Source organism: Palaemon carinicauda, chromosome 25, assembly GCF_036898095.1.
Source record: "Palaemon carinicauda isolate YSFRI2023 chromosome 25, ASM3689809v2, whole genome shotgun sequence".
NCBI classification, from domain to species: Eukaryota; Metazoa; Arthropoda; class Malacostraca; order Decapoda; family Palaemonidae; genus Palaemon; species Palaemon carinicauda.
The window spans coordinates 95,527,682-95,551,172 of record NC_090749.1 but is presented as its reverse complement, the minus strand read 5'-3'; the positions used below and the strand labels follow the sequence as shown (position 1 = coordinate 95,551,172).

Here is a 23,491-nt window from a genome sequence, read left to right as displayed (position 1 = left end):
AAGCAGAGTTGGACCTGAAATCAACTATACAGTACACACACGAATGTATAACGAATTTACAAAGCAACAAAAGCAGAATTAGACCTGATTGCCAAAATTCGATGGAGTAAAATGCTCGTCAGTGGATAAACCAGAGAAAAAGGGAGATAGTGGGACTTGGATACAAGCAAATAAACAACAGAACAGCAACAGGGATTCAAGACTAATTTTAAACAACTACTAACTTCAAGTTGACAATAACATACTGAGCAGTATTATTTGGGGTTAACGTTTTGCGAAGTATAACTACCCTCCACTACTTAGTGGAGGTATACCAACCAACCCGCTCACACCAGCACTAGTAAACAAAAGTCACTTTTTATTTCGGCTCAGTAGAGTGAAGACGTACACTTGCTCTCCCGTTTAAACTTCTTAACCGGTTCACAATTAAAATGACCTGGCATAAAAGTTCTAAAAAAAATTTTTCTTTCAGGTGGTGACCAGGACTTCCCCCCTTCTGAGGGAATTTAAAAACAACAAACCTTTCTTAATAGTATAAGTACCGTTCAGTATAATTCATGAAATAAAAGTATGCCGGATATCACATCTGCTTTGGATATTTAAAAGTGAAAATGTTTTCCACTGGAAATAAAAAAGCCTACAGAAAACTAACCACGATAACCCCAACATACAAAACATCACTCAAAACAAAACAAAATGACTGGACACACAAGGAAACTTTATAAAACATATGAACCCTACCTGAGGTATCTCAAACTCGTAGAAGATGAACGTTTCCTGACTAGTGACTGGGAATCCTGAAGGGTTGAACAACGTTTCGGGCTCGACTTCGGTAATGCTGCTCTGGCTACTTTCGCTGGATCTCTGAAAGAAAAAAACAAATGTATAATATTCCATAATTAATAAAGCCACACACATTTTCCTTGAGATTTTCTAATCTAAAAACACTTATTATTAGAAGGGTTCAACTTCGATATAAACTACAATAATATCTATCCTATGTAAGACAGCAAAAGTAACTACTGAACAAGCTGGATTTTTAATGATAAGATTTTTTATTATGGCTGATATAAATACTAATATCTACTTGTAACTTTTTCAGTATTTTTGGCAAGCCAACTAATCCGTCAGAACAAACATACTCTACAATGAAAAAAAAAAAATAAAGATTTCTGAAGAGGCCACAGAATTTTCCTTTATTCTGTAACATCCAAGTCTTTGTTATTACCTAAAGTTATGTCTTACAAGCAACTATGTTGGTCAAGCAAGGGTTTTCATACAATCAACATTACATTAGAGCTTGTAAAATGTTCACATGTTCAGAGAGAGAGAAGGGAATCTGCGACTAGGAAAAGAAGGGAAGTAAGTTTAGACAATCTCCTGAAACTTGAGTTGGCAGAGCTCAACTGTAGGGTTACTAAAAGGGCAAGGAATATTTCCAGTAGCAACCAGATTATATACTGTACTTTATTTCAGATAGCTTATCATTATTACTTGCTAAGTTACAACCCTAGTTAGAAAAACAGGATGCTATAAGCTCAAGGGCTCCAACAGGGAAAATACCTCCAGTGAGGAAAAGAAAGAAGGAAATAAACAAGAGAAGTAATTAACAAGTAAATAAAACAATAATAAAACAAATTCATATATAAACTATAAAAACTTAAAAAAACAAGAGGAAAAGAAATAAGATAGAATAATGTACCCTCAAGCAAGAGAACTCTAATTCAAGAGAGTGGAAGGTCATGGTACAAAAGCTATGGCACTAACCAAGACTAGAGAACAATGGTTTGATTTTGGAGTGTCCTTCTAGAAGAGCTGCTTAACATAGCTAAAGTCTCTCTTCTACCCTTACCCTTAAGAAGAAAGTAGCCACTGAATAACTACAGAGCAGTAGTTAACCCCTTGAGCGAAGAATTGTTTGGTAATCACAGAGTTGTCAGATGTATGAGGACAGGAGAATATGTAAAGAATAAGCCAGACTATAAGGTGTATGTGTAGGCAAAGACAAAATAGGCCGTAACCAGAGAAGGATCCAATGTAGTACTGTCTGGCCATTCAAAGGACCCAATTAATCTCTAGCGGTAGTATCTCAACGGGTGGCTGGTGCAATGGCCAATCTACAACCTCTTATCTGTTACAAAAGGTTGAAATATGGAAGTGAGGAAGCAAGAGAGGCTACCTCCTACATAGATCCAACAGAAGATCCCCGTGGTCCACGAACTACTGTTACTAATGACACGGGTGCTAAAATTGTTCACAAAGATGGTAAAACCTTACCAAAGGTTAAACTCATGATAATGTGGTGGCAAGATTTAGTTTGTTTTCCAAAAGAACTAAAAATTGCCTTAAGAGTTTCATCTTACATGCAACTACAAGGACATAATAAGAAAACTGCACTTTCTTATTCTAGTGATGAATCCGTTATTGATGACCCAATATAGTACCAGGTTTACATCATAGCTTTAATTATTGATTGGCCATAATGAGTTCTCATTCTCAATCATGACACATTTCTTTAAAAGTGCAAACAATTCTTGACAGGAAAACATTTCCATCCAGCAAGCCTGAACTTTGAACACATTTCAAACTTATAATTTCATATATAGGGAAGACAAAACATACTGTAATATTGACTTTGAAAAATGCTGGAAAAGAAAAGGATGACAATCCTTCTCATTGACCAATAACTGACAACAGCCATGATACAAACATAAATATATTAACTTCAACACATCATGGGTGCTATGCATCAGGTAGAATTACTAAAGACACAGGCTGGGGGAATTCAAGTCCATGGACAATGAAGTGAGTTTATACTGATCCATACATGGCAGTCTCCAGATATGACCTTACACATCTAAAACCAATGAGTCTACGTCATAAAGGTGCACTACATGGTTGGGGATAGTCAATAGATTTTCTTACTGGCTCTGTCGCCGGAAAGGAAGTTTAAGCCCCGAGTTGCATGTGGGGGAAACCCCATAGTTGAACTGTGAATAAAATATTTAGGAATAAAAGCACAAATTGAAAGAAAGGTAGTGGTAACGATGCTGAAGTAAAAGGTTGACGTGTGGGTGCAATATGGGGACAATGAGACACTACTGAGGGGGAAAGGGGTGGGGGGGGCGCACGATGCAGGAGGATCCAGCTTACACATCATTCAGTAGACTCGTAAAGAACAAGTGGGGACCATGTTAAAGGATATAGGAGTAAAAAAAAAGATGGAAAACCCAAACTCTCCTACTCTGAAACAGCCCAGAGCAGAAAGATCTCTATATTTAGTCAAACCCTTCGGCCAATACAAGCACCCATGACATAGATCCCTGCATCTTCACACCTCCTTCAGGAGGGAATACCCTTTACAGGGGAAAGGAATCTGCCAAGGACGTGACATTATCAAAAGCCTTCCAACTCATCTGACCCTAAGGTCACCAGATACAAGGTGCCACAGGATTGAATGACTAAAACTCTTTTCAATTCTATAAAAGGATAGCAAATGCCTATTTTCATAACATATGGAACAGGGGACCCCTTAATACAAGCTTCTGGTAAACTGAAATCTTCAATAAACTCTATATAAAAAAAAAACACAAAAGGAATAATGACTGTTTACAAAAAAAAAAAAAAAAAAAATCAATGCAAATGTTTACAATCTGCAGATGTGACGACAACAGAATTCACCGGTATTTCAGATCAGCACTACTGTATTTATCATCATCAAGGACACTGTAAAAATAGGGCCAGAAACAGCTCAATTTACAGGACAACTAGAAGATATCTAAAGTGAATGAATGAGAAGTAAGGCAGAGTGCACTACAATTAGGGACAAAACGAACATACAAAGAACATCCCAAGAGTACAGCATTACCTTCAGTGGACTAATCGAGGCCAACTGAAAGGTGGCACTACCTCATTTCATGGCAAATGAATGAATACAAACCTAAGTCACTAATATGGATACTGTGCTCTTATGGCTCAAGTAGTTATGACCAGAGATGCTTAGTAACAAGTTCAACCAATGCTAGTTGATGAGGAGGAAGGGGGTTATCTCTACCCCCATCTGAATGCACACACTATCTAATTCTTCTGGCACAGGTACAGAAGAGTAAAGTTGGTTGAAGTAGTTATTACAAATTACTTGGGTTTGCAGATGTAGGCCAAACGGCAGCCTTATTTTCAGACTTGCTCTCTTGAGAAAGCCTTGCGGGCGACTTAACGCAGTGGTTACCAAAATTTTTCAGACTGGCGCCACCTTGGCTTCCAGATGGAGTTCATGCGGCCCCTCCTTCCATGATATACTTTAAACTGCGGAACACAGCCATGCATTCTTTTATATGTAATTCTAATGTCAAATTTTATTATTGGTACTGTACACTGCATAAAAGTTTATTTGTCTTAGAGTTTATATGTTTTGTCATTAAGATTTTGTAAAAAAAAGAAAAAATAAATAAATAAAAGGAAGCTATTAACTGCTTAGATGCTTTTAATGCCCCACTGTCCCTACAAACTGCAGTTTCTGTCTCAGGGGCCCCCCAATATCAATCCAGTCCGCTCACTTTGGGAACCACTGCGCTATCGTGACATCATAGTAAGGAAGAGCACCAACTGCCAGGCTGGACAAATCTGCTGAGCCATCAATGAACTGCAAGCACAAACAATCACAGTGACTTTGACAATGCCGAAAGACCTGGTCTCCTTGCACTTCCTCCCTAGACGCTGCCTCACCAAGAGATGCAAGGATCAAGGAAGTAACGATGATTGTCGGGCAGATTCTTTACCATTCCCTGCACTCACAACAAACAACCATAGATCAAACCACACTATCGTTTTTATGAGTTAATACCAACAAACTAATAGGTAACAAAGCCATAATACATCATGTACACATCGTCTCTTAGTAATAGCAAAAAGTGACTTGGTCAGTAGAATTCAATGTCCTCTTTCCCATCATCAGCTACCAATGGCTGATGTTGCTACCAAGTTTCTGTGACAAGGGCTTGTATCCGTGTAGAAACAATTATGAATTGTCTATCCATTACTAAGGACTCATATAATTTACAGTATATTCTATATTTTTAAGTTACTAAATGACATAGTTAAATACACATGAGATATAAATAAAAAGAAAAAATTCAACAAAAACAAATAAGATCTCACCAGGTTTCTATCGTTATTATCTAGAGTTCTGTCCTTGGTTTCGGATTTTCTGTTCTTCTCGGATCCCTGAGCGTTTCGAATTCGATCCTTGTAGCTCTTACTTTTCGAATTGTCGGTGGATTCCTTTTTGCCCTTGGAGCTCTTATTTGAGTCTTTAATAGTCGTTTTGTTCGAATCCTTCGAGCTGACGACAGCTGCCTCTCCTCTGGGATCACTGGAGATTGGGTCTTTGTTAGCTTCTGTATTCGGGACCCTGGAGGGCAATTCCACGGTCCACTTATCTGTATTTCCAACGCCGTCTTCGACATAAGAACACAGATCTTTGTCTGCTTCGCAGACTGCCTCTTCGGTCTTCTTCTCTGCAGGAGATTTCTCATCCACAGAGCTGGTAGAATCGCCCCGAGCATTCCTGACTCGGCCCTTGTAGCTACGTCTTCCCTCAGAATCGGTTTCTGAAGAAGGGGAGCTCTCCTTGGTAGCTTTTGCATTCAGGTCCTGCTTGCTGTCTGCTTCTGCTGCCTTTATAACTTCTTCCCTCTCAGGTACATCAGTTTTTATTTGTGACTTGTTCTCATCTGAAACGGGATGCATTCGAGGAGAATCAATGGTGTCGACAGAAACACAACCTTCTTTGTCTTGGTTCACAACACATCCATCTTGAGATTCTTTAGTTTCTTGACTTACTTCTGTGGTCTTCTCTGTTTTGTCTTCTGGACAGTCTTCCAAATTTGAAGGGCTGTCTTTTGCTGTTGTTACTTCGACATCGGCAATAGTTTCAGTTTCTGTGACTGCTTCATTCACGGCAGAAACTAAAGTTTCGGCGATTGTTTCCTCTACGCATACTTCTTCACAGAGCTCTCGAGTACTTTCTACGCACTCCACATTCTTAGATTCATCCACTAATTCTGATGGTTTTTGAACGCAATCTTCCTTAGTAACGGATTCTTCAGATTTCACAGTAGAAGTGGAAGAAACGGCACTTTCAATCGGCAATGACTCTGGCTCGGCTTTCTCCTGGATGAATGAGGAGTTTGCTGTGACTTCGCCAGAGTCTTTAGAAACGGCTATTTCTTCATTTGGTTCCCTTGATTCAACAGGTACAGGATTTTCTTCAGAAACAGATGAATTTTGAACATTTAATTGCGAAACTTTTACTACCGGTTCTTCCTTACATTCCACAGATTCCAAACTATCGTCTTTTCGCTCACCTACAACAGGGGCATTGTCATTATGTATAATGGAATCCTCCACTTCCTTAACAACTTCAGGCATAGCAGCAGCCGGTTCTAATTCTCCATCCAACTTCCCCCCTTCAAGTAATTTAGAAGAAACATTTTGACTATCACTTGGCACAGAGTCACTATCTGTAGTCGCTAAGCTGCCATCAATACTAGCTATAATATCAGAGGGAACTGTTTCAGTTGCATCATTCAATTGTAGTGTCTGTGCTTCTTCACAAGACGGCACAGCAATGCAAGAGTCCTCGTGACTTGACTTGGATTCTCCATACAGCACGTCGGAAGATAACGAGGCCGCCTGATCTTCGACTTGATCGCTCTCAGGTTTGTCCTGGGATTTCAGTAGGGCCTCTGCTTCTTGAGAAACTTCAGATTGGCAAGTTTTGCTGATTTCAACATTAGTTTCACTGGAAGGAATAGCTGAGCCACCCTCTTCCAAACTAGGAAGGGCTGTCCTGTCTTCAACTACATCGGCGGCCACGCAACATGGCTCCTCGATATGATTACTAGAGTCGTGAAGAGAGTTACTAGAGTTGTCGAGAAGAATACTAGAGTCGTTGAGAGGATTATTAGAGTTGTCAGCCAATGTAATTTCGTCAGGCTTTGTCGAAACGTCCGGTGCTGGAGAAGAAGCTACTTGAGGCAATTTGACAAATGGTTCTTCTACCTGTTCGATTGGCTTAACTTCAAATTTGTCATCTAAGCTGAAGTCCTTTTCAACCAATGGACTAACCCGCTTCCGGATGTCGTTGATATCGTTATCCAGACTGAAGTCCTTCTCACTCTCGCAGCCTTGAAGCTCCTCTTCCGTTCCTTTCTCAACGTTGTTGTCTGGCCTGCCACGGGTACCGGAAGCCGCTCTTTCCATGGACACGTGACCGTTCAAGTTACGAAGGGGCAAAGCGTTATCGCCACTCTTGACGGGCAGTTCCGTCTCTTCTCTACAGCTAACAGCGGCGTTATTGTCGAAGGCGGCGGCGTAGAGCATGGCCGACTTCTGCTTCCCTGGATCCAGGCGGCGTTTCCTCGGTCGCAACAGGAGGTATATCAGAGCGCTGGCGCCAGTTATGGCTGCTGCCGCACCCAGCGCAAACTTCATTTCTGAAACACACACAAAACTGTTAGCAATCTTCGTTTGACAAAACGTTAGGAACTGCAACTCTCTATCAGGTATCTCAATGTATAAATTCACTTTAAAATTAATAATGTAAGTACCTCATTAATAAAACGACTTATTTCAAAATAATCTTATTACTGTAATCTTTGAGACAAACAAGACTTTTAATTTAATCTCATGTTAGTTTAAAAAGAAAAAAACTTGGCAATATTTTGTTATAGAGAAATCTAAAAGATGTTAATGACCAAAATTACCAAAGCCATGTCAAAAAATAAAACAAAACAAAACAACAATATAAAAACGAATTCTTCAAAACAGGCTATGACAAAAACATACGACAGTATTGCTCTACCAAGACTTACACAAGCAATGTTTTGTAGGATAGCTGGACAAAAAAGGATATTAATACTGTGACAAAAACCTGGAAGAAAAGACAATTGTTTTATATTAGGTAACCAATCATGATGAATTAAAGAGTAAACTTGCTCTTTTTCTCCCTCGCTGTACCTGGAGCCTTGGCCGCTAGTTTCATCTAATTAATCACTCAAAGTTTAATCCTTCTATCTACTTACATGGCAAATGCCTGTGTCTCTTTTCATTTTTCAATGACTGCGATGGTGTTAATGAAAGGGTTCCGGTAGTATAAACGAACGTCGAGTTGAACACTTACGAAGGTCTACAGACTCAATGTAGAAGCTGAATATGCATTAACCACAGCCAGTACTTCTATATTGTACAGTAAAACATACGGCATGAACTATATCTTTCTCATACACAATATACATAAATATAAAGAGAAACAAAAGCCTTTTATATATTCCAATCAGTATCTGTCAAAAGGTTGGTCATGCTCTTAGAATAACTTTCATAACTCATATTGGAAAACTAATCCCCATAAGTGAATCTAACTCAAGAGCTACTAACTGGCTTTTATGATTAGACAATAGTGCAGTAAATCCTATAAATCAGAGTGAAGATTTAGACCTGTATGTATTAACTGTTTAACACTGGCCGATGGGATAACGTCCCTGACTGGTGAACGCCAGACTGGGATTCAAGGCCCGCTCAAACTAGTTAGTTTCTTTGGTCGCTACAGCCTCACCTTCCTTGTAAGCTAAGGATTGGGGTTTGGGGGAGCCTATAGGTCTATCTGCCAAGTCATCAGCAGTCATTGCCTGGTCCTCCTTGGTCTTGATTTGGGTGGAGAGAGGGCTTGGGCGCTGATCAAATGTAAATATGGTCAGTCTCTAGGGCATTGTTCTACTTGATAGGGCAATGACACTGTCCCTTGCCTCTGCCATTCATGAGCAGCCTTTATGCCTTAAAAAAAAAAAAAAAAAAAAAGATTATACCAGTCAGGCTCATAGCTTTTGGCCAGAGAACAATGACATTATGTGTCAACATACTTTATGACGAGTTTTTTTTAGCGTAACTAACTAAGGAATAAAAGAAAAAAATATGAATAATGTTTTTATACTATACAACTCTTGTTGTTAAATGAATAAATGACACCAAGGTACATTTGGGGACCTTGGATGATTAATACATAGGAAAAGGTTGCATTAAGAAACATAAATATGCACAATATATACCAATGATTATCTATAAAAAAATATCTTTGATCGACCGTGTTCAATTTGTAAAAGTAAATAAAAAGACTGGCTGTATACACAGTATTATCATTATTATTACCAGCCAAGCTACAACCTTAGTTGACAAAGCAAGATGCTATAAGTCCAAGGGCTCCAACAGGGAAAAATAGCCCAGTGAGGAAAGGGAACAAGAAAATAAATAAACGATATAAGAAGTAATGATAAATCAAAATAAATATTTTAAAAACATTAACCACATTATAACAGATATTTGATATATAAACAATAAAAGGACTTATGTAAGCCTGTTCACCTCAATATTAATATAATCATAAACTTCAAGATTAATGCTTTTTGTTCTACTTTCCAAAACACGAGAGATTACCTAGTATGGATAATACGTCCATCGAGGTCCTTCACGATACTACATTTCTAATTTTACATATGGATACCAAAGCTACTTAACGAGGTTGCAAAGGTAAAACTCTTAATGTTAATAATGACAAAGGAATAATGTACAAGAAAGTATCACTGGCCATATATTGTTCTGACCATCCTTTACATTCAGATCTTCCTGCACAGTTCCATCCTGTTCGTAATACTAACCATGCAGTTAATTCTAATAGTCTGGTCTTCTCCATCATAAGATTCAATACTACACAGTATTCTAGAAGTTTTATTCCAGCTGTTACCTGGTTGTGGAATGATCTTCCTAATCGGGTAGTTGAATCAGTAGAACCTCAAAAGTTCAAACTCACAGCAAATGTTTTAATGTTGAACAGGCTGACATGAGCCTATTTATAGTTTATATATTAAATATCTATTCTAATGTTGTTATTGTTTTTAAAATATTTTATTTCAGTTCCTTACTTCTTATATTGTTTATTTCCTTATTTGCTTTACTCACTGGGTTATTTTTCCCTGTTGAAGCCCATGGGCTTATAGCATCTTGCTTTTCCAACTAGGGTTGTAGCTTTGTAAGTAATAATAATAATAATATTTCATTCGATGTCCCACCAGTCTTCATACCTCGTCTATCAAGATTCCTTTTAGGGACATCTACCCAACATACAAATCCTACACAATCTCTATGAACGTGGAATCTGAATATTTTTCCATAGTAAAGTAATCCTTTGCCATAGTGCCGTTCACCTATCGCTCCTTTACTACATCGCTGACTTATAAATATATATGAAAATCTACATCTCAAGTTTCTGAAGGCATAAAGTCTTACATTTTTCATATAAGATTATTCTTTGTTATATAGTCATTTTTGGGCTTACAAAAGCTCAAATGTATAAATATATGAAAAATTACAAAAATGAAAAAAATATATCATAGATTTCTCAATCTAATGCGTGGTTTTCAGCTATTGCCATGGGTGGAACTAGCACCAGCAATAGGTTCCAATTAGCTGTTTGTATGTCAAATTGTTTGTAAGTTAACTTTGTTAAATTTTGGCCTAACGTAACTTCCATACCTACGATTTCCAGCTGCATGTCAACAAGTAGTCCCGTTTCATAAGAAATAAATATCAGGTTATTTCAAATTTTTTGCTTATGGTATTAGATTATATATTTTATTACACTATTTCCTTATCCCATTACATTTTATGAACTTTTGATACAATATCTAAAAGTTATGATTTCAGTTGGAGTAGTGTTCTTACTGTATCTATGAATGATTGAAAATCAAATGTTTGTATTTTGAGGACTGGGGAGAAGATGCCGCAGGGGTTACGCTAGGTCCCTACAATGAGACTGGTCGGCACACCCGAAAAACCTACAACCAAAAGGATTTTGCATCTGAAATTGTAGGTTGCATACATTTCACCTTTCCTCCCCCTCGTCTGGGAGGATGGGTGGCCAGAGATACTCATCTGTAAAAAGTTTTCAGTCGTGAGGTTCACCTGCATCTAGCGTCTGATCCATCACACAACGGAGTGACTGCTAAACCCAAGACTGGGGAGAAAGGAAAAGGAGAATGGCAAGACATCCTAGCTCCCCTTCTAGGTATATGTTGCAACTGCCATCTTAGACAAGAAACTACTTGTCCCACGAGGGAGCTGGGTTTGCAACACGACTTGTTAAGTACCTACCTCTGGAACAAGGATAAGGTTATTCCGTGGGTAGTGGGTTGTCTGTTATCAGATTCCTGCCTTCAGGACTAGAGCCACTGACAGGTCCTTCCCCGAAATTTAGGGTAGATCAAACGTACCTGACTTCATGTACTCAAACTGGGATGGCACATCTGGAATCTCATGGATCAGCACAATTGAAGGTGCAAAAGTAAGAAGCAATGTCCTTAGATATCTTCATCTTTACACTTTCGGCACAGGGGACCTGAGTTCTGTAACAAGCTTTGCTAGGCCCTCAATGGACAAGGAAGAGTGTGATCCTGCACCCAAATTTTAAGGAAGAGATGGAGAAGGGCACCAGATTGGAGTTGTGCCTAGCTAGAAACTGGCACTTGGATCTCGAGCACCTGCCCACATACGAAAAAAAACCTCCCTAGGTTTGGTTATCAGTACAGTATCACACCATCCCTCCCACACACACGGAGAGAGATTGGTCGAAGTAATATGTACACGACTCCTATGAATTGCTCTTCTTGGACTTGTTAAGTGACATAAACTTTTTCTTCTTCTAGAAGCTGCAGTGAAGACTAACCAAGATGAGGCTGAGAAGGAGAAAGTTGAATTTTGCCTTCAACAGGGGTTGAGGACGACGCTCCCACAGGGGAGTCTGAAAAAACAAGACTACAATGCGATAGGCCTTAAGCACATTTCCAGAGTCAAGACGACACTGCAGAGGAGGGTGGCCCCCATTCCTCTTACAAACAGCAGCAGCAAAACTGCCTTCCTCGAACAGAGCACTAGCAATGTCTAAGGAATGCTAACTACCTTAGATTTGCGTTATTGTCAGAGGGCCACATTAACAAGGGAATGATGAGCAACAGACACGTCGGCCAACAGGACCAAGTACGTTGTGGATAATGGCAGGTCTGAACAGTAATCCATCTCATATCTACAGTTTATGCGGAAACAACTAAATAACCTTTTCTTCTTTTAATATCCCTTGCACATGACAATCTGCCAGCACATTATTCCATCTAAAAGAAAAAACAAAAGATCAAAACAGCCAGATTAAGAGGCAACAGAGAACTAGTCTTTACTTGCAAAGCAGCTGAAAGCAAAGTGAGGGTTGCTGTGCAGGGCGAGTGGGCATTTATAGCATCATTGAAATCGTATTCCTTTCAAAGAACGATGCTTTGTATTCACGAAAGGAAAAATACTGTAATGAAGAATTTGCCTCAAAATACCAAAAACCACCAAATTGGAAAGTGAAAATGTAAACTGCTCAAGTTCACGGAAGCAAAACCAGCCAGTCTGTTAGAGATGGCAAAGAAGCATAAATGAGGTCTGTCAAAATGTATGTACAAGAAACTGGACGTACACGTGGGATGGATTCCTTTTTTCCGAGAGCGTGTCTGGAAATGGAGCCGATGCACGCTCAGGTTTTTGCAAGATACTTGAAGTGAGTTTTTAATCAAAAATGCAGTTAAACAGTGCTATGGGGGGGGGGAACAGGTTAAGGCAACTGACAAACCAGCAAATGAGGAAAAACGGCCCATAATTCATGCAAATTGAATGACACTGAGACTTCCTATTTCCTTATATAACTAGAAAACTTTGTATAAGAAAAAATTTACAGTAATCACAACTATATTACATCAAATACTGTAAAGGGAAGTATTTAAAGTAATACTGTATAACAAATGGAGAAGGCATAAAGCTATCATTATATAAGAGCATCAAAATTCCTTTATCCAGTTTAACTGCATCTCAACTTAATCTGTTCTCTCCCCTGTTATGTAACAGGTACTGTAGTTGAAACTGAATGTTATGTAAGTGGATCTTTAAGCCCTCTTCTAATACCGTATCCTGATGACTTCTAAGCTATTCTATCATACTTTGTTCTGTATTTGGATACTATACTTTACTGTGGAGACACAGTAACCGACAAATATTACTTGGAGTGCCAGACATACCCCTCAAATTATCAATTTCCCAAATAGAAAACCTTCAAATGGTAAGATCCAACTGTACGACTGAAATCTTTTACTATAAACTACCTAAAATACCTTCACTCCTTAACCCTTTTACCCCCAGGCTCTTTGGAAATTTCCAACCCTTAACCCCCAGGGGGTTATTTATTTCCCAGCACATTTTGCAGTATATTTCTTTTTAAATTGCTCTAACAGGTTTAATTTTTGTCATAGAGAGGTCAGGTTGGTCTCATTCTCTTGGAAAATGCCTGAATTTTCTCAAATATCAAAAATAAAAAAAATAAAAATTTAAAGCATTTTCTTGCGAGGACGTACCAGTACGTCCATGGGGGTAAAGGGATGGGTTTTGTGAAACGTACCAGTACGTCCTTTGAGGGTAAAAGGGTTAATATATTCTGCTGTGTCTTATGACTCCGAGACTTGATAAAAGCCTTTTAAAGTTCACCGTGACCTTTGTCACCTCGCCAAGAGTAGGAGTCGACACCTTGCTTTGGGCTAAAACTTTCTAACTGTGCAATCACTCAAGACGAATTTTCATTATGCAAAATCCCATTATCTTTGGGAAGGGTTAGACACATTTAGAAACATCATCAAACAATGAACATATACAAGACTGAAAAAACAAGGTATTGAATCCACACAATCTATGCTAGGCTACAGTAATTGAAAGCAATCTAATATCAATATACTACAGTAAATACTAATAGCAGTACATTTCTGCATCACATCTCAATTTTTAATGTACCGAACTACTGCTATTTCAACGGTGTATGTAGTTAGTCCCGTTACCTTGAAACACCATTTCTATCTATAAAAAAAGTTCTCTTCTTATACTGTATTTACTTGACATACCATTACGCAACATCCTAGCGCCAAATCATGCTGAACTGAGATTTCCGGAAGCGTTGACACAATCGCTCTCGTTTCTTTCAGTAAATCCAACTTCAGATAGATTTACGAGGTACAGTTACTTCTCAAACCTAGACACTTCACAGTGTACTGTATTGTTGTATTTTCCTTACCGCATTCAAGTAGTTTACCGTATAACTACTTTTCTTATACAATGTTGTAAATTATGATATTTTGATTATAAAATAAATTTTTGAATATACTTACCCAGTGAATATATAATAGCTGACGTCTCGGACGGCTCGACAGATTCCAAAAAACTCGCGAGCGATCGCCGTGAAGGTTGCGGGTGTGACCACCAGCGCCGACTATCGGCCAGATACCGCATATACTTGTCAAGTTCTCCAGTTCTTCTCAGTCCGCTGGGTCTCTATCGGGGAGGAAGGGAGGGCCTTTAATTTATATATTCACCGGGTAAGTATATTCAAAAATTTATTTTATAATCAAAATATCATTTTTAAATATTAAACTTAGCCGGTGAATATATAATAGCTGATTCACACCCATGGTGGTGGGTAGAGACCAGTATTAATGCAATAAAGGCGTATATGCTCATGAGTTTTTGACAATTATATCATAAAAAACCCACTTAAATATAGGTACCTGGTAAGGAAGCTGACTCTGACGATTACTCTGCCTTATTAGTCCGCTTTCCTCACGAAGCCCAGCCATCCTCTCAGGATGCTGAAAGACTCCCAGGAGCTGTTATATCCAGGGCGACCACCATTATAACAGGACCTCATCAATACCCTTAATCTGGGCGCTCTCAAGAAACGACATTTGACCACCCGCCAAATCAAAAAGGATGCGAAAGACTTCCTAGTCTTCCGTACAACCCAAGACAAGATTAAAAACATTTCAAGAGAAGATTAAAAGGATATTGGGATTAAGGGAATGTAGTGGTAGAACCCTCACCCACTACTGCACTCGCTGCAACGAATGGACCCAGGGTGTAGCAGTCCTCATAAAGAGTCTGGACGTCTTTTAAGTAAAATGAAGCGAACACCGATTTGCTCCTCCAAAAGGTCGCGTCCATAATACTTCGCAGAGACCTGTTTTGCTTAAAAGCCACCGAAGTTGCTATCGCTCTCACTTCGTGCGTCTTGACCTTAAGCAAACAACGATCTTTCTCACTTAAATGAGAATGTGCCTCTCGGATTAAAAATCTAATAAAGTACGATAAAGCATTTTTAGACATGGGCAATGAGGGCTTCTTAACGGAGCACCATAAGGCCTCAGAACCACCTCGTAATGGTTTAGTACGAGCCAAATAAAACTTAAGAGCTCTAACTGGGCACAGTACTCTTTCAATCTCGTTGCCTACGATTTCTGACAGACAAGGTATATCAAAGGATTTAGGCCAAGGACGAGAAGGCAGTTCATTCTTGGCCAAAAAACCACGTTGAAGCGAACATGTGGCTTTATCTGCAGAGAAGCCGATGTTCTTACTGAAGGCATGGATCTCACTGACCCTTTTAGCCAAAGCCAAGCACACCAAAAAAAGCGTCTTGAGGGTGAGATCATTCAGGGAGGCTGAATGCAATGGCTCAAACCTGTCGGACATTAGGAACCTTAGGACCACGTCTAAGTTCCAAGCAGGAGTTGACATACGACGCTCCTTAGAGGTCTCGAAGGACTTAAGGAGATCTTGGAGATCTTTATTATTTGACAGATCCAAGCCTCTATGTCTGAACACAGACGCCAACATGCTCCTGTAGCCCTTAATAGTGGGAGCAGAGAGGGAGCGAACATTTCTCAGATGCAGGAGAAAGTCTGCAATTTGGGCTACAGAGGTACTGGAAGAGGAAATAGAGGATGACTTGCACCACTCTCTAAAGACCTCCCACTTTGACTGGTAGACCTTGATAGTAGATGATCTCCTAGCCCTCGCGATCGCTCTGGCTGCCTCCTTCGAAAATCCTCGAGCTCTTGAGAGTCTTTCGATAGTCTGAAGGCAGTCAGACGAAGCGCGGGGAGGCTTTGATGAAGACTCCTTACGTGGGGCTGCCGTAAGAGATCCATCCTTAAAGGTAGACTCCTTGGAACGTCTACCAGCCATTGAAGTACCTCTGTGAACCACTCTCTCGCGGGCCAGAGGGGAGCAACCAACGGCAACCTTGTCCCTTCGTGAGAGGCGAACTTCTGCAGAACCCTGTTGATGATCTTGAACGGCGGGAATGCGTAAGCGTCCATGTGAGACCAGTCCAGCAGAAAGGCATCTATGTGGGCCGCCTCTGGATCTGGGACTGGAGAGCAATAGGTCGGGAGCCTTTTGGTCAATGAGGTCGCAAAGAGGTCTATGGTGGGCTGACCCCAAGTCATCCAAAGACTCTTGCACACGTCCTTGTGGAGGGTCCATTCTGTAGGGATCACCTGACCTCTCCGACTGAGACAGTCCGCCAAGACGTTCAATATTCCCTGTACAAACCTCGTCAACAGTGAGATGCCTCGATCTTTTGACCAGATGAGGAGGTCCCTTGCGATGACGAACAGTGTGTGGGAGTGAGTGCCTCCTTGCTTGGAGATGTACGCCAAGGCTGTGGTGTTGTCCGCATTCACTTCTACCACTTTGTTTCGGAGAAGACTCTCGAAACTCGTCAAGGCCAAGTGAACAGCCAACAGCTCCTTGCAGTTGATGTGAAGGCTCCTCTGATCCGACGTCCAAAGACCCGAACATTCCAGACCGTCCAGAGTCGCTCCCCAACCCAAATCCGACGCGTCTGAAAATAACACGTGGTTTGGGTTCTTGACCGCCAGGGACAGACTTTCTCGAAGACCTATATTGCTGTCCCACCAGTTCAGGCACGTCTTTACTGGTTCGGAGATCGGGATTGAGACAGCTTCCAAAGTCTTGTTCTTGTCCCAATGGGAGTCTAGATGGAACTGGAGAGGGCGAAGGTGAAGTCTCCCTAGAGAGATAAATTGTTCCAGGGATGACAGCGTTCCTAGGAGGCTCATCCAACTTCTCACTGAGCAACGGTCTTTTCTTAGCATGAGGCGGACTTTGAGCAAGGCTTGATCTATCCTGGTGGCAGACGGAAAAGCCCGAAAAGCTAGGCTGCGAATCTCCATCCCCAAATAGAGAATCGTTTGGGAAGGAGTCAGCTGAGACTTCTCTAAGTTCACCAACAGTCCCAACTCCTTTGCAAGATCCAACGTCCATTGAAGGTCCTGCAGACAGCGATGACGGGACGACGCTCTGAGCAGCCAGTCGTCCAGGTACAGGGAGGCTCGAATAAACGATAAATGAAGAAATTTTGCCACATTTCTCATGAGCCTCGTAAAAACAAGAGGAGCAGGGCTGAGGCCGAAGCACAGTGCTCGGAATTGGTACACCACATTCCTGTATACAAACCTCAGATACGGTTGAGAATCCGGGTGTATAGGAATGTGGAAGTACGCATCCTGCAGGTCGAGAGAGACCATCCAGTCTCCCTCTCTGACCGCTGCTAGGACGGACTTCGTGGTCTCCATCGTAAATTTTGTTTTGACAACAAAAACGTTGAGCGCACTGACATCCAGCACTGGCCTCCAACCTCCTGTATGCTTTGGGACTAGGAAGAGACGGTTGTAAAATCCCGGTGAATGAAGGTCCGAGACTTTCACCACCGCTCCCTTCTCTAGCAACTGAGACACCTGCAGTTGTAGTGCCTGTCTCCTTGACTCCTCTCGATACCTGGGAGAGAGGTCTATAGGAACTTTTACCAGAGGAGGTCTCCGTACAAAAGGTATTTTGTACCCCTCCTTTAGCAACAACACAGACTCTCGGTCTGCACCCCTCTTCTCCCAGGCCTGCCAGAAGTTGTTCAGTCTGGCCCCTACCGCTGTCTGAGGACGTGGGCAGTCAGACTCTGCCACGGGAGGACTTGGATCCTCTCCTCTTGCCTCTTTTACTGTCGGCACGAGCGCCTCCCTTACTGGGGGCTTTGCCACGAAAGGGCGGGATAAACCTCGTTGCTGGAGTATCGAGCTTGGGTCTTACGACATAAGATGATGAAGGAGCAGCCTTGCGCGCCGACGTAGCCATCAGGTCGTGGGTATCCTTCTGCACCAGAGAAGCTGCAATATCCTTAACCAACTGCTGAGGAAACAAGGCAGATGACAACGGGGCAAAGAGAAGCTCTGACCTTTGGCAGGGAGTTACTCCTGCCGAAAGGAACGAGCAAAGAGTCTCCCTCTTCTTAAGGACTCCTGCCGTAAAGGTAGCAGCGAGCTCATTAGAGCCATCACGGATAGCTTTGTCCATGCAGGACATAATTAGCACGGATACATCACGGTCGGCCGAAGAGATCTTCCTGCTCAAGGCTCCCAGCGACCAATCCAAGAAGTTAAAAACTTCGAAGGCCCTGTAAACCCCTTTGAGGAGATGATCAAGGTCCGAAGAGGACCAGCAAACTTTAGAGCGTCTCATGGCCAGGCGACGGGGAGAGTCTACGAGGCTTGAGAAGTCTCCCTGGGCAGAGGTAGGAACTCCCAAGCCGAGAACTTCTCCCGTGTCATACCAGACGCTCGCTCTAGAAGCCAGTTTAAAAGGGGGGAAAGCAAAGGCTGTCTTCCCCAAACTCCTCCTGGTGATCAACCAATCGCCTAGTAAACGCAAAGCTCTCTTAGAAGAGCGAGAGAGCACTAGCTTAGTAAACGACGGCGTCGAAGTAGCTAGGCCTAGCGTAAACTCTGACGGAGGCGAACGAGGAGCAGCAGTTACAAAATGGTCAGGAAACAGTTCCTTAAAAATCAGCATGATCTTTTTAAAATCCAGAGAGGGCTGAGCAGCTTTAGGCTCCTCTCCGTCCGACAAAGTCCCCAAAGGAATATCAGTTGGAAGGGGATCAGCGATTTCCTCATCCGACGGAACCTCGTCCGACAACTGCCGAGTCTCATGATACGGAGAGACCTGCCGAGGCGGCAAAACTTGACAGGCAAAGTCAACAAGCAAAGGAGCAGCAGTAGCCGAAGAGGAAGCGACGTCACGCCGCTGCTGAAAGGACTGAAAATCCTGTGACTGACCAACAACAACAGCTGAAGTTGATTGACGCTCGACGTCACGTCGGACCTGCATTGACTGCAGAGTCTGAGCAGGCAAAACAACCTCCGACTGCGGTGACTGACGCTCAACGTCACGTCGAAGCAACGGAGCCGGTCGGTGAACGTTAGTGCGGGGCTGCGGCGGTAGCAGCTGAACGTCAGTCCGAGACTGCAGCAAGGGAGGATCCATGTCACGTGACTGACGTGAAAGACTAGACCCACGACCAGCATCGCGTTTCAAAGTACTAGAAACGTCAGCACTAACGTCAAACGGACGAGTGAATACTCGTTTGGGCGGCTGAAGGCCAGAGTCACGTTCAGCGCACTGGCGACTCGAAAGCAAAGGATCATCTCGAACCTGCTCAAAGTCATACTCTTCCATAAGGGAGGCAAGCTTAGACTGCATGTCCCGCAGGACAACCCACTTCGGATCAACGGGAGTCGGAACGGGCCGTGACGTCGGTAACGTCTGCGTTGGCAAAACATTGCCTCTACCGCGACCCTCGGACCCCGTGTTACGCTTGCGCTTAATAGGCGAACAGTCATCCGACGACTGCAAAAGGTCAGAGCTGCCCCAATGGCTACAGCCAGGACGCTGGACCTGTCCTGAAGGGACTGACTTTCGCTTCAAGGGTCTAGAAACCTTGCGCCAAGGTTTCTTGTGCGATAAGTCTTCGGAGGACGAGGAGAAAATAGTCTCACCCGTCTTATGGTAAGGGCGATCTTGACGAGAAACGTCCGATACCAAAGAGGGAACGTCTGTACGTTGGTTTACGCCTCTCGCCCCCTTAAGTCCTACGACATTACTTCTCCCTGGTGCAGGGGAGCCTGAAAGAGGTCTCGGACTAGGGGAGCGACAAGCACGAACAGACGAACCCTCGGTCGCAACACTAAATACACTTTGCGCACTTATCACTTTATCACTACGATTTTCTGTTTTACCACTCTGACACTTCAACAACTTAACATCTGACATGAGTTGGTTACGGTCCGATGCTAAGGACTCAACTTTTTCGCCTAAAGCTTGAATCGCTAGAAACATATCCCGCATGGACGGTTCATGAGTGCTAGTAGGGGGTTCAGGAACAACTACTACAGGGGAAGGATTAGGTTCAGGGGCATGGGAGGAGGAAAAATCCAACGATCTAGAGGAGCTTCTCCTCACCCTATCTCTCTCAAGCTTACGAGTATATTTGTCATACTCAAGCCAGTCGAATTCCGACAAGACCACGCACTCATCACACCGATCTCCTAATTGGCAGGATTTACCCCGGCAATTAGAACAAACGGTATGTGGGTCGATAGAGGCCTTGGGAAGACGTTTGTTGCAATCCCTCGCACACTTGCGATATACAGGAGAAGGGTCAGCCATTTTGAACAATCAGAGAAAATCCAAGTCAAAACCAAAGTCATCAACAATAAACACCAGCCAAAAAAAGGGTTTCAAGAGTTTAATTGAAGAAAAAAAAAACACCCGTCACAGCGAAAGCCAATAAACAACCAAAATAAAGTACTTCACCAAATCGGTCGAAAACTCAAGGTCATAAGCGAGCGGAACCAACTTGTCGACAAGACCGACAGAGAAGAACTGGAGAACTTGACAAGTATATGCGGTATCTGGCCGATAGTCGGCGCTGGTGGTCACACCCGCAACCTTAACGGCGATCGCTCGCGAGTTTTTTGGAATCTGTGGAGCCGTCCGAGACGTCAGCTATTATATATTCACCGGCTAAGTTTAATATATAAAACATAGAGTTCAAAGATGTCACCTACTTTGTGAGGAGTGAAAAATATTTTATTTATAAGTCCCTGTTACAAACACGGTATCTTTAGGGATATTCGCTCCGGGGGTAGTAACCCCATCAACACCTCTACAGGTAAAATTCTCTGGTATATCACTCACAGGAAATATCCTAAGTAGAAAACTGCCTAGAAGAACTTCCACCAGAACAACATGGCTATCTTACCCAATAATAGATTTTCCAATGGCAAAATCCCTTTAATAAATTCGAAACAGCTTCAACCACCTAACACAGTGACAGAAGGATACGGTGCAAAAACCATATCCCAGGCAGATAAGACAAGTGACAGTAAGCCTTTTACAGCATAGAAGTCAAGATATTAAGATAACTTTCACCGTACATGAAGATTATTGGGATAGTATCAGTAATGCTTAACTTGGGTAAATTATCTTATATTAGCCTGGCTACGGTGTTTTTGAACAATGCAGATCAATTATAGTTCTACCCTGTAAAAGAAAATAGTTTCTTAAATGTTTGTGTCAATGAAATAAATATTTATCATATTGTTATGTTTACTGTAGTGTTTTTATTATTAGTATTAGTCCCTTACCCTAAGGAATGTAGTGTTCTAGATTCAGTAGAGCTTTCAAGTGCTTTGTAAACCTGCATGGTAGGAACTCCTCGCTCCCTTCTAAAATTATTTTCCTAATTGGAGAAAAAAATTAAAAATGTAAGACTTCTTTTATAAATGTGCATACCATGTACAGCACCAAATTGAAACCGGCATTCATGAAAGTGCAAACATTTGTACCTGTTACAAAAATTCATTAATAATTTAAGCCAGAAGCCATCTGAAAATAACGTTGTGTTTACTTGTTAGTTATGTACCTGTGTGTCTATTGTTTCCTAATCTGGAGATTACTCTGTACTCGGGTATATTGGTGAGAGAAACATGCTAAGTTCTACGCGTAAATTAATATATAATAGTTTTAAATACTTTGGCTTTGACCAAAGCAGGCTCCGCCTTGGTGTTAACCCTTTTACCCGCAAAGGACGTACTGGTACGTTTCACAAAAGCCATCCCTTTACCCCCATGGACGTACCGGTATGTCCTTGCAAAAAAATGCTATAAAATTTTTTCTTTCATATTTTTGATAATATTTTTGAAAAAATTCAGACATTTCCCAAGAGAATGAGACCAACCTGACCTCTCTATGACAAAAATTAAGGCTGTTAGAGCCATTTAAAAAAAATATACTGCAAAATGTGCTGGGAAAAAGATAACCCCTAGGGGGTTAAGGGTTGGAAATTTCCAAATAGCCTGGGGGTAAAAGGGTTAAAGGCTAGGATATATTTTCAAGAACTGAATTACCTGTTGTGTCAATTGCCTATAAACTGTATGTATACATTTTCTTGTAACCAAGGGACATTATTCTTTTTTTTTTCTATTGTAGCGAAATGTTATTTTTATAATAAAATAAATTTTTGAATATACTTACCCGGTTATTATATAAGCTGCAGCTCTGCTGCCCGACAGAAAAACTCTACGCTCGAAATCCGCCAGCGATCGCTATGCAGGTAGGGGATGTATTTCAACAGCGCAATCTGTCGTGCAGGTACTCAGTACTCAATGTAAACACAGAACTCAATTTTCTCCTCGGTCCACTGGGTCTCTATTGGGGAGGAAGGGAGGGTCCTTTAATATATAATCACCGGGTAAGTATATTCAAAAATTTATTTTATTATAAAAATGTTATTTTCATTAGTAAAATAAATTTTTGAATATACTTACCCGGTGATCATATAGCTGTCAGCTCTGCTGCCCGACAGAAAAACCTAAGGACAAAATACGCCAGCGATCGCTATACAGGTGGGGGTGTACATCAACTGCGCCATCTGTCGAGCAGGTACTCAAGTACTCCATGTCAACACAGAACCAATTTTCTCCTCGGCCCACTGGGTCTCTATTGGGGAGGAAGGGAGGGTCCTTTAATCTATGATCACCGGGTAAGTATATTCAAAAATTTATTTTACTAATGAAAATAACATTTTTCAATATTAAACTTAGCCGGTGATCATATAGCTGATTCACACCCAGGGGGGTGGGTAGAGACCAGCATTACATGTTGACATTATTATGAGCAAAGTATTTTGTATTTCATTTTAGCAGTTATTCAAAATAACAAACATAAAATAAATAAGTACCTGGTAAGGAAGTCGACTTGAACAATTACTCTGCCTTTTTAAGTACGTCTTCCTTACTGAGCCTCGCGATCCTCATAGGATGCTGAGCGACTCCTAGGAGCGGAAGTATGAAGGGTTGCAACCCATACTAAAGGACCTCATCAAAACCTCTAATCTAGGCGCTTCTCAAGAAATGACTTTGACCACCCGCCAAATCAAGTAGGATGCGAAAGGCTTCTTAGCCTTCCGGACAACCCAAAAACAATAATAAAACATTTCAAGAGAAAGATTAAAAAAGGTTATGGAATTAGGGAATTGTAGTGGTTGAGCCCTCACCCACTACTGCACTCGTTGCTACGAATGGTCCCAGAGTGTAGCAGTTCTCGTAAAGAGACTGGACATTCTTAAGATAAAAAGACGCGAACACTGATTTGCTTTTCCAATAGGTTGCGTCGAATA

At 41.5% G+C, this 23,491-nt stretch overlaps 1 protein-coding gene across 3 annotated transcripts in view; it reads right to left on the bottom strand.

Moving 5' to 3' along the window:
* Window positions 1-23,491, bottom strand: part of LOC137618720 (KH domain-containing protein akap-1-like) — a 78,943-nt gene that overhangs the window by 36,746 nt on the left and 18,706 nt on the right. For 2 of the 3 annotated variants that reach the window (XM_068348884.1, XM_068348885.1), the window contains exons 2-3: window positions 5,158-7,496; window positions 742-864 (exon numbers count right to left, since the gene is read on the bottom strand). In XM_068348884.1, coding sequence (XP_068204985.1) covers window positions 742-864; window positions 5,158-7,496 — 2,462 coding nt within the window. Of the gene's footprint in view, window positions 1-741; window positions 865-5,157; window positions 7,497-7,874; window positions 7,934-23,491 lie in introns of all 3 variants that reach the window. The other variant, XM_068348886.1, reaches the window with a different exon arrangement.